Here is a 14,405-nt window from a genome sequence, read left to right as displayed (position 1 = left end):
AAATATAAGCTCGATGCGTTTTTACGTTGCTTTCCTGCAACTGCAGAGGGTTTTTAAATCGTCTATCTTCAAAACCGGCCATTTCTTAGCATATTGCTGCTCTTTTTTATCGCTAGAAAATTAGTTTGACTTTCCACTGACATCAATGGTTGAGCGATATAAGTTGAGTGTCACCAACAATCTTCAAATGAAGTTAGTCATTTTTACGTTGTAAAGGAATGGAGTACCTACCCCTTTCGAGCATCAGGGGTGACGTCACTCAGGATCTGTCTCTGATTGGTCGGCGGGGGAGTGACTGTACCTTCTATAGATGGCCTTGGATACTACCTCCCAGCAGACCTGACAGTAGCCGCGATGCACCATGACTATATGGGGCGTCACGAGGAGACTCCCTGCTCATTCAAAACCTACCGACGAAGTAGTTCAAAGCATGAACATCGGCTTCACTCGGCTGGCCGGCGAAGAGTGTAGCAAGTGCTCGCTGCAGCTGCAGCACTCCGCGGACGATCATGCAGTGCGTGAATCAGAGCCGCGACACCATGCTGAGGGATGCCAGCAGTGCGATCAGCACCAGAAGCACATCGCCGATGCTACTAAAGCCCTTGTTACACTGCCGAATTTTGGTACACGAATGTGCACGAATATGCAAGTCATCCTATGTCGCGGACCGATTCGGGATCTTTCTTCCACGGTCTTGGCATTTCGCAGACCAGTCGGTGCCCACCGCGCGACTTTTACGGTTCGTCACGACCGCCACGAATATTTCATGAAAAATGAAAATTTCGTGGCCGTTCGCCGAACTTATAATAAACGAACATGATCGCCAAACACTCGCCGAGTCACCGCCGACATGTCGCTACGTGCGCCGACTTGTTGCCAAGGTATCGCCGACTATTCGCAACAGATTCGCCATTCATTCGCGATGTTCGCCGAATCATGGATCAGCTTCGACCCGCGCACGATTAGGGGGGGGGGCCCCCACCCGTTGTCTGCAAATCGGGCTCTGTCGGCGAACTGTTCGCCTCTGTCGGTGAACTGTTCGCCGATTTCCTACACGACGTGATTCGGCGACAGGGTCGTGGCCAAAATTCGGCAGTGTAACACGGCCTTAAGACTGCAAGGGAGCAGTATCGCGCTGACGCCGACAAAGACTGGGAAGAGGGGACGATATTCATTTCTGTAGATATGATAAAAGTCTTCATGCTTCCGCAAATCCCACTCAAGGACGCCATCTTCACCAGACGACTGTCATGTACAACGAAACATTCACACCAATCATCTCTTCAAGCAAGAACGCCAAAGCGCAGATAAAACAGAACCGTGTAAAGCACAGCACTTGCGTTCTCTGGCACGACGGAGAGGCAGGACGCGGGTGTGAGGAGGTATCGGCTTCCTTCCACCTGTACTTAAAGGGACTATCCCACCTTCTAAAATGTTGTTAAAACCAGTTAAATTGTGCCCGACTTTATAGATTGGATGACCAGGAACACGGTTCTGGCATTTATTTTTCATTAAACATCTTAGGCTTCCCGTATTCCAAACACAAACTTTCAAATATGTGACGTCACAGCCCAAAATTACCTAATTCCCCAGGCCACATTACTGTCATAAAGCTGATTCTTTGTACCTACTCTGTAGGCACCACAACAAAGCCCTTTACCGTCGGTGTGCCGGGACGTACGACACATAGTGATGTGGCTAGATAACTGCGCCGGACAAAATAAGTCGTGGACGCTGCTCTCCACTCTTCTAAAGGCTATCAACAGTCCTTCCACAAACACTCAGACCATCACGCTCAAATATCTGGAGCCGGGGCATACATCAATGTCTGCAGACGCCCTTCATCAGGTCATCTAAAAAACGTAAAAAACCTACGACCGGCTGGCCGCATGGAGGATTTAGAGGTTTTCAACGAAGCAACGACTGCAGCTGGCACAAAGACCATCCTCGTGCGGCCAGGTGCCAACATGGTGGCGACGGTCGATGGCGTGAGCCGCCACGCCCTCAAAATCTTGGCAGATGACGGGCAGCGCCCTTATCTGGCCAGCTTCAAAAGCATAAAAGTGAAGCGAGGGTCTGATGAGATCCTGACGAAAACGTCTCTTTTAGACCCGAACTGGACGGCATACAGCTTGATGAAGTCAACATTCCATGCTGACGAGGAACTTTGAACTGAGTGACTTCCCAGTCTCGAACGAGACCGGATCGAGGACATCTGCACGAAGTTAGTACCACACTTGGCTCCTCACAAGCGCCATTTCTGGATCAATTTGAGGAACAGAAGCGGTGGCGAGAACAAGAGGAGGCACACTATCGCAGCCGCGGAATGTGCAAAACGTCGGAAAGCGTGAAGCCATAAAGTCCGTTGTACACGGGCAACTCCCGTCGGCAATTCCCAGCAATCGGTTGCTCGGCAACAGCCTTTTCTGTTGCTCTGGGTTGCTGAAGTGCTGCCAAATGCTATTCAGGGTTGTTCAAAAATTGCCCAATATGTCGGCAACATCCGACGATCGCCGACGGTCGCGGAGCGTGACGTCACGATAATTATAACCAATGAACGAGCTGTTGCTCTCGATCGCCGAGAAGTTGAATATTTTGAACTTTCTGGCTGTCGCTGAGGTGTTGCTGGATGGTACTGCAGTACGAGCATGCAGCTATGGAGCAGCAAATAGGTAAGATATTTACAAAATACCGTCCTCTTTGCCGATTACTAGTCAGGATATATGAAAGGGATTTTTTCTGGTTGGATATTGGTCTCAATTTTGATTTATTGGTGGGGATCAGTGCCGGAGAAGCCGTGCGGGACCATCCCCCACCAGGCCCCATTAATTCCATTTCCTGGGGGGACCTGGGGGGCCTGATATATAACAAAAGTGGGCCCTTTTGACTTATGTTTTAAAGAAAATTAACCACTTGGGCATGTATTGGTGTAAACTTGGTGACTCTGTAAATTTTCAGCCCTGCTGCGGCTCCGTGAGCCCAATAAGGGCCTCTGCAAGTCGTACCAGGGCCCCTCCGTTATTGTCTATTTTGCCACCAAGTTCTTCATCACACATTAAAATTTGACAGAAAGGTGTTTGCTAGGCATAATTTCCTTCCAGACCAGACTGGAAAACATCCATACACTACACCGGATGCCGGTGAGACCCTGTTGCGCCGAAATTCGGCGCAAGCGATTTTGCGCTGAAATTTCTGTGTGATTTTCACCAAAAATTATGTGCCTATTTGTGCTAAAATTAAGCCCTTTTTATATAAAGCGCATGTCCACATCTGTCCGATCAAGGCTATATAAAGGCTATGGCGTCCGCCGCCATGCGCCGAATTCGGCGCATGCGAAGTTACGCAGGACAAATTTTGCGCTGAAATTTTCGCTGGACATATTCGGCACAATGTGTATTATTTCCAGTCTGGCTTCCAGACACCTATCTCCTATGTACAGCAAGTCATGGATAATGAAGGTAATATGATTTTGGGCCTTTTGAGACACTTGGGGGCCCTTTTCCTTCAGGGCCCCTGAAGGCCTAGTCCCCCCCCCCCCACCTCTGAAATCATTTCTCTAGCCATGGTAGGGAAGTGTGCTAGATCTGAAGCCCGTGAAGGATCTTACATCTTGCCAAGAAGCCTTTCAAACATTGATACATATTATTTGAATATGGATAATAAGTAGGTGGCAATTTTTGTTATGAATCATTCCTGATCAGTCTTGTGCCTGGCTTCTAGACAAACAAAAGCTAAAATCATGTTGACAGTGAAAACTGAAAGTAATTACCTTCAAGTGCTAAATTTCTGTGGAAGCAGTTATGCTTATGAATGCCTCCAAAGCATCTAAAAATTGTCTCATTTTGTCAGAGTCAAATAATCCAAGCTCTGCTCGGTCGCTGTTTTTATCAGCATGCCGTCGGTTTTTCCCATATGAGGAAGTTATTGCTGGCGCTTCTTGGCCTCTCATTGGTCAAATGAATAGGCCACGTGAATTTGATTAATGAGGATCCAAGAACCAGCAGCATGCTTGCAGCCTGCTGATAAAAAAACTGATTGAACAGCGCCCTGGAAAATTGCTCAGAATCTAGTCTGGATCCTGAGACCCTCCATGGTGGTCCATCCTGATTCTGGATTGTGTAGGATCTTCAGCCATTTTTGCAATGTTTCCGAAAATTGGGTGAGCAGAAATGCTTGTGCATTGGTTTGATTGCTTGCATTGCATTGGTTTGGAATGGTTATAGCTTGTAACATACCTATCACAGCTATCTTTGTTGAAGGACAAAACCACCGTACGGCAGGGACCACATCTACACCCAATACATAGCTCCATCTGTGTGCAACATTTGTAATATTTCATATGCAACTTTGGTATCTGCAAAAGTTGGTAGGCCCCATTTAATAAGTTTAAATGTAGCATTAAACCTCCATATATTACCCATATATTAACTTGGAACTGAATGAGAGTTCCTATTAGTACTTGGTTCAAAAATGATGTGGAGCTAAACCTACAACAAAAGCACTTAATTTGGCAATGGGATCTGAAAGCAGGCTGTCATAGGCAATAGCGGATCCAGGGGGCCGTGGGGGCCACATCTGGGTCAGGGTGCCCCCTGGGCCTCCTGGGGCACCATCCCGGAGGTCACCTCAACCTATAGGAGCTTTATTACAGAGGTAATGGGACATCATCTAGAAGGTGTGTTAGAATAGGGCACCATTTTTAGGTCTCCTGGAGGCACTATTTCTGTCCCTCAGGAGGTGGGGTGGGTAGGGGGTACTATTTCCAAGGTCTCCAGGGTCCCCGGTCCAGGGTCTCCACCTTCTAAAGTTGTCCTGGGGCACTATCCTGAGTTCTCTGAGGGCACCATCCTGAGGTCTGAGGGGGTACCATCTCAAGGGTCTGAGACACCATCCTGAGTCAGGGCGCACCATCACAAAGTCTGTCGGACATTATCCTGAGGTCTGAGGGGTAACCATCCCAAAGTCTCCAGGCTCACCATCCTGAGTTATCTGTGAGCAAGAACACTCAGATTGTTCACAAAATCTGTTTATTATGTCCACACATGACGTAGGATATGACATAATGTGGTGACCTGACATGACATCGACATGACCCCAAAATTTTCAGAGTAGTTGGAAAAGGATGGACGCATAGGTATACTTAATTTCAGCCAAATGTCTTTATGCCTTTGTGGGATGTGTGGAAAACATGAGGGTGCTTGCATCCTTGCATCCCCCACTTTGCCGGCGAGGGTTAAGCCACTTTGCGTCTGAGTACATATCACCTCAAGTGGGAGCCTGTTTTGACTGCCAATGGATTATGTATGCTGATTGTAATTTGATTGTACTTTTGCATGTGCAGTAAACCTTATTTTGTTATTGGGTAAGCTCTTGAACAACTAAAGCAATTGCATGTAGTTTACAACGATTGGTAATGGTGGGTGATGTCATTACCTACTGCATTTCTGCCTTCACCAAGTGACAAACTGACAGAATGTTAAAACAAATTTCATGTTTTCTCTACTGTAGTCCATCAAACTGGTTGTCAATGTCATCAGATTGTCATGCTCAAAATGATGTCGTAAATTGCATCTAGATATTACATCAGTCATAACTCAGAAGAGATGCGCCCCTAACCCCAATAAACAAGCACTGATGTAAGCATTGACCTGCATGTGCTTTGCCCACAGATACCCAGCAACTGATAGAGGAGGTGGAGCGGCGCCCTCTACTGTGGGATCTCAGTGTTCCACAGTACTCAAATAAAACAGTAAAAGATGGTGCTTGGCGTGCTGTCGGAGAGGCCTGTGGCTGTTCAGGTAGGCCCATGTTGCAATGGTCTAACAAGTATGTATTGCTGAGCTCTTTTTTAAGCTGTGAGTAAAGAAAATAGCCAACTTTACAACTGCGATATGGAAATCAAAACAATATTAATGCACTTGCAATGTAAATGTATGCATATCTAGTTCCTTGCTATCGTGGCTATTTAAACCAGCAAAGACAAGTGTATTGTGGATGGGCAAGGAAATGCATTGCACAAACTGAAAACTGATAAAAACGCATTAAGTTCGGCTACTTATCTTGTTAGTTGTCTACTGTGGAGATAACATTAATATATCTCATTCGCTGATATGTTGTATGAAAGGTTCAGACAATATTCAAATTAGAGTTGGGCACTCAGAAGTCATACCTACTGGAAAATCAGTTATCAGTTGATTGAATCTGTTTCTGTTGTAAAACTGTGCTCGTACTTACCAGTTTGCACAATGATCTATAATGTGATTTGTTTTACACTGTTGCAGGCGCCGCGGCGCAGGCGAGGTTCAAAAACCTGAGAACGGCGTACCAGAGGAGGAAGCAAAAGCTCCCTAGCGGGTCCGGGGCCCAGCAGACTCCCAGGAGGCCGCACCCGTACGACCTACCGTTTTTGGACAGGGTCAGGCGGCGCGCGGAGTAAGTTACACTACACTGTATTGTCATTGACAAATTGGCGACCTATGAGTATTTACCTAGCGTTCCGCGATGCTCATTGATTTAACCCGCGCATGACTGGGGTATTTTCCATAACGCGAGTGACTGACGAGGGGGGCTCTTCAGAGCCCCCCCCCCCCCCCTCCTATCTCCGAAACTAGGCGGGGCCGATCGTCAAAATTCAAACGCCATCTGATAGCCCTGCAAAAATTGTCGAGCGAAACCTATTTTCATTGACCTCAAGGTCACTGATGACCTCACAGGTCAGGTCAAAGTAAAAATTATCGGCATTTTTGCTTGTTCACAATTTAGGCTCTGGCTGCCGGCTGACAAGTCCGATCAGGATCATTTCTGGTTTACGCACTCCTTGATATATGCCTTAGATACCCTGAGGGTACCGAACCTTAACTGTGAATTTCCGACGAGCGACCGACGACGTCGACGGGCAGCTGGCCACCGAACTGGAGGAGATGCGGCGTGGGCGCACCCAGTTTGACCCCGAGTGTGTCCACTGGGGCAACATCATAATGAGCGAGATGCAGGCACTGGAGCGTGGGGGCGATGCCCGTCGGGAATTCCGCGGCAAGCTGGCGCGCCTTGTCGCCGAGCTTTACCAGTAGCTCTTGTGATCTGTGATGATGTGATGTAGACGCGCGTTTTTGTGATTGTTTTGTAGCTGTTTTGTTTTGTAGTTTTGCCATGAGCCTACTGCAGTCGGCTCATGGCAGCCATTGGTGCCACTGGTTACCTGTTGGTATTGTTACAACACCTGTTGTAAGGGTTACCTGTCGTTACAATACCTGTTGGTATTGTAAATGTAATAAAGTTCGCAAAATGTATGCTGTTGTTTTTGCCAGACGTTTTTGTCCACGACCACAAAAGAAAGATCAGTGGTGATAAGCATGTAATGACCAACTTTTTTAACATCAGTTCATCGTTCACATAATAAAATGAGCACATAACATAAATAAATCGCCAGTAGCTGGAGGCGTTGGTAGATGTGTGTCACGAATCGGACACCCGGTAAACCAGGGTATATTGAATCGGTAAAACGAACAGTCGGCTCGACGCTCAGCCAGGATCGAGCCGTCAGCGTCAACTCGACGCACAGCCAGATCCGCTCGAATAAGACGTTCAGTTCTTCGACATCTTCCGCGCAATCACGTGACACACCGCGACCAATGGGCGGGCGCGCCGAGTGTGCCTACCACACAATCGTCTGGACGGTAGGCTTTGGCCCGGCGGGCCCGCTGGCCGGCCGGGGAGCCGCCAGCGCGGCACAACGCGTAACAGCAAAAGACAATGAACAAATCATAACAGGTAGAGCTTGCGTATGAACTGGGCCCACAGTGCACACCGCCGTCACCACACGCCTCTCCATGCGACCCACGCACGGCGGCCACACCCACGACAGAAACACCCACGCCCGCGACAGCAGCACCCACAACAGATACACGAACGACAGTCACGCCCACCTCCAGCTTCACTGGTCAAGGCCAGCTGCAGCTCTCTGCCACGGGACGCTGCCGACGCCGTTCACATACGCGGTCAGGGCCTGGCGGACGCGGGCCGTCTCCCGCGAGTGATTGTTGGCGCCCATCCTACCGATGCCCCGCAGGGTGGGCGCGGCGTCACGCTCGGCGGGGACGGCTGCGTAGCTGCGGCTGACACTGTCGGCATCCACGTCTCGCTGGCGCAGGAGATTGTGCAAAGCACACGTTGCTTTCACCAGCAAGGCGGCTTTTTCTGGCGTGCAGCCCAAGCTCCCACGGTAGATTCGCCACTGTTGAGCCAGGATCCCGAAGGCGTTCTCGACGCAGCGGCGCGCACGACTCAGACGGTAGTTGAAGATGCGCCGCTGGTCCGCCTCCGATCCCACCAGCGACGCCCTCGCGTACGGCCGCATGAGGTGGCGCTGTAGCGGGAACGCCTCGTCTCCGACTAGGAAGTGGGGCAGCTCCTCGTCGGTGTTCGGCAGCGCCTTCGGTGGCGGCAGAACGTCGCCCACCTCCTGGTGTCGACGCAGCAGTGCGGCCAGATCGGAGTGGGCGAAAATGCCGCCATCACTTTCGCTGCCCTGGCTGCCGACACTGATGTAGGTGAACCTGTAGAACGAAAGTATTGTCAGCACGAGATTGACGCGGTGTCCAGTAGCATCGAGTAGGCTAATCAAAATGATCAGATTTGAAAACGGAGGCAGTGGGTGTTGACTGTTGTATGATAGAATATATCACCGTAATGATTCGCGAACAGGGCGCACGCAATCTTATAGGACCGTTATTGCTAGAAGATTCAGATTCAGATGTGTTCGAATAAGGTCCACAATTAACGTGGCTTTTCACTCATTCACGGAAGCGGCGGATATACGAGTATTATTCATGCTATCGTTACCTTACACCAATTATATACGTAATTGAATTCGAGATGGGCAACAATGCCAATACATGCAATTAGTTTGACATGATCGACCGGGTGGTCGTTAGACAGGGTCAGACTCAAAAGTCCAACGGGCGAGGGGGCGGATGTCACCGACAAGCATTCCCACAAAATCTTATAAACTTATTCAAACAAGCATTCCCACAAAATCTCGGAAACTTATTCAAAAAAGCATTCCCACAAAATATCGGAAACTTATTCAAAAAAGCATTCCCACAAAATATCGGAAACTTATTCAAAAAAGCATTCCCACAAAATATCGGAAACATTGCGACAAGGGTACGTGAGGTTTACAAGGCAACAAGTACGGTTTTCGTCCTTAGTCGAATTTCAGATGTAAGGATGATGACAATGCGACATTAAGTAAAATAATACGAGGTAAAATAATCCACTTCGAGATGCTAGCCTTCTGTCGGGCTCACCTGTATCTGGCGTCAGCTACGGCCATGAGCACGACGCTGCAAAAGCCCTTATAGTTGAAGTAAATTGAACCGGTGCCAGCTGGTTTCTGCAAGGCAACATGCTTGCCATCGAGCGCCCCGATGCAGTTTGGCAGTTGCCACAATTCCAAGAAGTCGTCAGCTGATGCATGCCAGTCGTTCAGCGTCGGGGAGCGCAGGCAGAGAGGGGCGAGCCGTTGGTATATGGCCTCGCACACCTCATATATTATCCCTGTCGCTGTGCGTGGGGCGATGCGATACGACTCCGCAATCGTTTTCATGGCGCCTCCAGCTGCCAGGTATCTGCAACGACAGGAATAGGTAGCTCAACAGTCAGCCGTTTCTAGTTTGATCGGCAACAAACGTCCCACCATTACCTGGTTCGGTTCAGGGCTTGACACTTTGACAGGTGTCAGTAGTTGACCTTAACCCGGCAGGCGGTGGGCCTCACGGTGAAAAAAAAAAAATAATGACCTGCTTCAAGTCCTCGCCATGGAACACTTTAAATGAAGCATTAAATATGCAAATGACCATTTTTGGTACGACAAATCAGCCTGAAACAGCAAAATTGCTTACCGCAAGGTTAGGGCCAGTCGCTCGTCAGGTGGGATGGGACGTCGCATGTTGGTGACTTCTTTAGCGATGTCGTCCCGCACGAGGCCCAGCAGATCATCAAACTCGGCTGGCGTCAGGCGCAGGTACTGCTGGTGGGCAGCTGGGTCACTACGCAGCTGGCTGACGAGGTGGCTGAACTCCCCGAGCTCGTCGCGAGCAGCCAGCACCGGCCGCACCCACATGCGGCGTCTTCTGCGCTGACGGAGCTTGATAAGCCGCAGAATCCTGATGCGCTGCAGACGAGCTTCAATGGCATCGTTATCTCCGTCCATGGCTGAAAGCAGACAGCAACTATTATGCGATGGACAAAAGGGCATGCTCATACTTGCAAGGTGGTCATAATGTTTGGATGTGTTTGGATGAGGTGGATCTTGATTTTTTCTTAATTTCAGAATTGTGCTATCATAAATTAACACATTCATATCTTCATATCAAATATGAAATCCAAAGAAATGCAATCACATGCATAGCTGCAGTTTAACTCTTTGACAATGTGATTTTATCCTTGTGTAAAATGATGTAAAGCCAACCATGTCTGATCTGCTCCAGTTTGTAAAACTGGTGCACCTTCTGATGCAGTTTTTCCTACCCTTTACCACCCCAAGAGCCAATTCCTACCATTTGCCTACTGACTGCTGTAGTGGATGAGGCTGACAAGGTTATTCATGAGTTGGAAAGATGCCAGTGCAAAAAAGTATCCATTGAATAATTGCTTATCTACAAATCTACAAATGCAAAACAATAGGAAGGAACATTGTCTCCAAGCCATGGCTCTATAGTCTATACACAAAGGACGTTAGGGTGCTGGAAACAGTGCAACGCAGGGCAACAAAGTTGGTTCAAGGCAAGAAGCAGGTGAGCTATGAGGAGAGACTGAACACTCTTGGACTGCTGAGTGTGGAGGAGAGCATGCAGCGAGGCGACCTGATTGAAACTTTAGAGCTGCTGTCAGGGAAGCTGGATGTAGAACCAGGTCAGTTTTTTGTCAGAAGTCAAAAGAAGAGGACACCAAAGCAAGCTGCAGGTTAAAGGCACAAAAACAGTTTTTCTCACAAAGGCTGGTAAAGGTGTGGAACAAGCCCCCTGCAGACATAGTTAAGGCACAGTCCACTGTCTTTCAAGAACAGACTGGATAAGTTCATGAAAACTTAAGTGCTATCCACTCTTTTCCAAATTATCCAGTGATGTAGAAACTAGAATGAGATGTGGACACTGAATAGACTGTTTACCCACAGTCCGCAATGCTATACGTATATCTATCAAACACGGAACAAAATCAAAGATTAACATGTTTTTGTAAATATATCACCATGGCGTCATCAGCATCTCTAAATAAAAACAAGATATGCCAAGATAAAAAGATCAGAAGATCAATCAGAAAAACAAAATTTGACAACAGTAATGCATAGTAATATCCTTATCTGGTTTAAATTAACAATATCTTGATCATCTAAAAACAATATATGGTAACAAGATAACAATTTCATATCATGTTTTAATCAGACATGACAATGACAGTAAATTTGCAGAAATATGTTCATCTTTGACTTTGTTCCATGTCTACCATGTCAATGTGGTTTAACGTCTGTTGGAAATGAGTGTGCATCAACTGTTCTTACGTATCTACATTAGCCAAGGCCAATGAAGGGAGCTGTATGACCCTTGAAAGCACCCATTCAATAAAGCAATAGCTTTGGACTAATTATGATTTTAGTAATTATCAACCCACCACAGATAAAACAACATGCAATGGCGTACTCCAACCTTTGATATTTGTTTTAACCTTTAATACCACGTTTTGGCGTTAAAAAGATAGTAGCATCACTAGCGAACGATGGCACAGGCAAGCTATCATTAATACATATCGATACATATATAATACGCAGAAAACTTTAATAGGTATCAAACGCCACAAACCTCAAAACACATCTGCGTCCGGTTGCCGGTGGGCTGGAATGCCGGTTGTCGAGAGTCGCCCAGTTCCTCGGCGTGACGTAATTATGACGTCAGCAATGTGAAAGCAAATTCATCGGTGTTGCTAGGAGTTGCTCGCGTGCTGCCACCGGTTGCCCGGCGATCGGTTGCCCAGAGTCGCCGAGCAACCGATTGCTGAGAGTTGCCGGCGGAAGTTGCCCGTGTACAACGGCCTTAAGCCCGTTGTACACGGGCAACTCCCGTCGGCAACTCCCAGCAATCGGTTGCTCGGCAACAGCCTTTTCTGTTGCTCTGGGTTGCTGAAGTGCTGCCAAATGCTCTTCAGGGTTGTTCAAAAATTGCCCAATATGTCGGCAACATCCGACGATCGCTGACGGTCGCTGAGCGTGACGTCACGATAATTATAACCAATGGACGAGCTGTTGCTCTCGATCGCCGAGAAGTTGAATATTTTGAACTTTCTGGCTGTTGCTGCGGTGTTGCTGGCCGCTTCTGCTGTGCGAGCATGCAGCTATGGAGCAGCAAATAGGTAAAATATTTACAAAATACCGTCCTCTTAGATTTTTCAATGCCAATTACTAGTCAGGATATCTGAAAGGGATTTTGATAGGTTGGATATTGGTCTCAATTCTGATTTATTGGTGGAGATCAGTGCCGGAGAAACCGTGGGGGACCGTCCCCCCGGGCCCCATTAATTCCATTTTCTGGGGGGACCTGGGGGCATAATATATAACGAAAGTGGGCCCTTTTTACTTATGTTGTAAAGAAAATTAACCACTTGGGCCTGTATTGGTGTTCTAAATCTCATTCCAAATATCGGAGCCCTATATCAGTGAGTAGATCTCAATAAGTCGGAGTTCACAGCAAGCTAGTGGGCCCAGTCTGAAGATTCCAGGACAAATCTTCGTATGACATTTCTTCGTCGCGCAATTCTTCGTCCGCAAATCTTCGTCGGCGCATTTATTCGTGTCCCATTATTTCGTCTCGCATTTCTTCGTAGGCGCAAATATTCGTAGCACATTTCTGCGCCCATGAAGGGAGCTGTATGACCCGCCCTAAAAACACCCATTCAATAAAACGGACTGATTATCATTTTAGTGATTATCAACCCATGCCACAGATAAACAACATACACAAGCGTACTCCAGCCTTTGATATTTGTTTAAACTTTTAATACCACGTTTTGGCGTTAAAAAGATAGTGGCATCACTAGCGAACGATGGCACAGGCAAGCTATCATTAGTACATATCGATACATATATAATATGCAGAAAACTTTAATATCCAACGCCACAAACCTCAAAACACATCTGCGTCCGGTTGCCGGTGGGCTCTGGAATGCCGGTTGTCGAGAGTCGCCCAGTTCCTCGGCGTGACGTAATTGTGACGTCAGCAATGTGAAAGCAAATTCATCGGTGTTGCTAGAAGTTGCTCGCATGCTGCCACCGATTGCTGGGCGATCGGTTGCCCAGGGTCGCCGAGCAACCGATTGCTGAGAGTTGCCGGCGGTAGTTGCCCGTGTACAACGGCCTTAAAGAGTGCAGGGTTAATGGCTGTTAAAGGGACCCTCCCACCTTCAAAAAAGTTAATGAATTGGCATGAAAGTGATGTCCCTTGGTTCAGAAAGAGCGAAAACGAATGTCTACCAAATTTCACCGAAAAATATTCACTGGTTTTCAAGATATTAGGCTTTTACTTTTGTTTACTTTTTGGGATCTCCCCTGTTACTAGCGACTTTATTTGGAAGCAATAATTTGGCAGCCTTAAAGTGCGGCAGACGTTGCGCGCAAAGCAGTGTATACCGCCACGTGTTAACGATGGTTTTAGTCTAAGATTTAAAAATCGTTAATCTCCGCTGACGTCACAAATTCTAAGGGGGCATTCCAATGCATTAGCCCCTTAGAATCCGAAAACTGCAAGTTTGAAATTCCATATCTTCGAATTAAAGCATTTTTCGATGTTGTGAGTACCCAAACCGGTATTTGCAGGCCATGGCCACCAATTTGGCTATCTCAACTCAAAACTAAAGGTGGGAGTGTCCCTTTAACTGAGTCTTGGATATTGCTTGGGTACTGGGTATTCAGCGGGCACTGTTCAATGGTTGTAGCTGTGATGTCGAATTCGTTGCAGTCTTGTTTCAATTAGGACAGCACATGCATTGGTTTTTTCAGTTTTTGTTTTATAATTGACTCGATCCGCTGTCCCGCAGGTCTTGGACGAGACGCCGTTGACCAATGACCAGACCTGTACAAAACGACAGCCATGACCGCCGCTGCCGCCATAAACAGATTATGCCATGGATGCGGCAGATCCTGTGCGCGTATGTGCATGTGTGTGTGGCGACACCGTTCCGCCGCCGAAGTCCAGTGAGCCATTCAATGTTCGATATACCGAATCAAGGCCCTAAATACCAAGGCCCTAAAACATAAGGTTGGACGAAGTTTTCTACCAAAAATGTACTAGAATAGCGTACGAGTCAAAGCTATTTCCGTTGTTTCTTTACAAATATGTCGCAAACAAGTTTTTTTC

General features: G+C 47.5%; 2 protein-coding genes across 3 annotated transcripts; one reads left to right on the top strand and one right to left on the bottom strand.

The window, feature by feature from the left end:
* Positions 1–2,378: 2,378 nt before the first annotated feature.
* On the top strand, positions 2,379–7,283 carry LOC122372810. The gene is made up of 3 exons (XM_043350404.1): positions 2,379–2,672; positions 5,670–5,798; positions 6,282–7,283. Exons 1-3 carry the CDS (start codon positions 2,630–2,632, stop codon positions 6,434–6,436), a joined length of 327 nt encoding a protein of 108 aa, XP_043206339.1. The 5' UTR covers positions 2,379–2,629; the 3' UTR covers positions 6,437–7,283.
* A 54-nt stretch (positions 7,284–7,337) lies between these two features.
* LOC122372807 (putative nuclease HARBI1) lies at positions 7,338–13,295 on the bottom strand. 2 transcript variants are annotated; one of them, XM_043350401.1, is made up of 4 exons: positions 13,175–13,295; positions 9,903–10,215; positions 9,309–9,629; positions 7,338–8,555 (listed from the first exon to the last, which is right to left on the bottom strand). In XM_043350401.1, the coding sequence occupies exons 2-4, from the start codon at positions 10,211–10,213 to the stop codon at positions 7,934–7,936; spliced, it is 1,254 nt and encodes a 417-aa protein (XP_043206336.1). In that variant the 5' UTR covers positions 10,214–10,215; positions 13,175–13,295; the 3' UTR covers positions 7,338–7,933. The 2 variants fall into 2 exon arrangements, with proteins under 2 accessions (XP_043206336.1, XP_043206335.1); XM_043350400.1 differs by lacking the exon at positions 13,175–13,295 and adding an exon at positions 11,859–12,052.
* Between the last annotated feature and the right edge of the window lie 1,110 nt (positions 13,296–14,405).

This window comes from Amphibalanus amphitrite, unplaced genomic scaffold, assembly GCF_019059575.1.
Source record: "Amphibalanus amphitrite isolate SeventyFive unplaced genomic scaffold, NRLGWU_Aamphi_draft 001403F_arrow, whole genome shotgun sequence".
In the NCBI taxonomy this organism is placed as follows: Eukaryota; Metazoa; Arthropoda; class Thecostraca; order Balanomorpha; family Balanidae; genus Amphibalanus; species Amphibalanus amphitrite.
The sequence above is the reverse complement of the archived record's forward strand: the minus strand, read 5'-3'. Positions and strand labels throughout refer to the sequence as shown.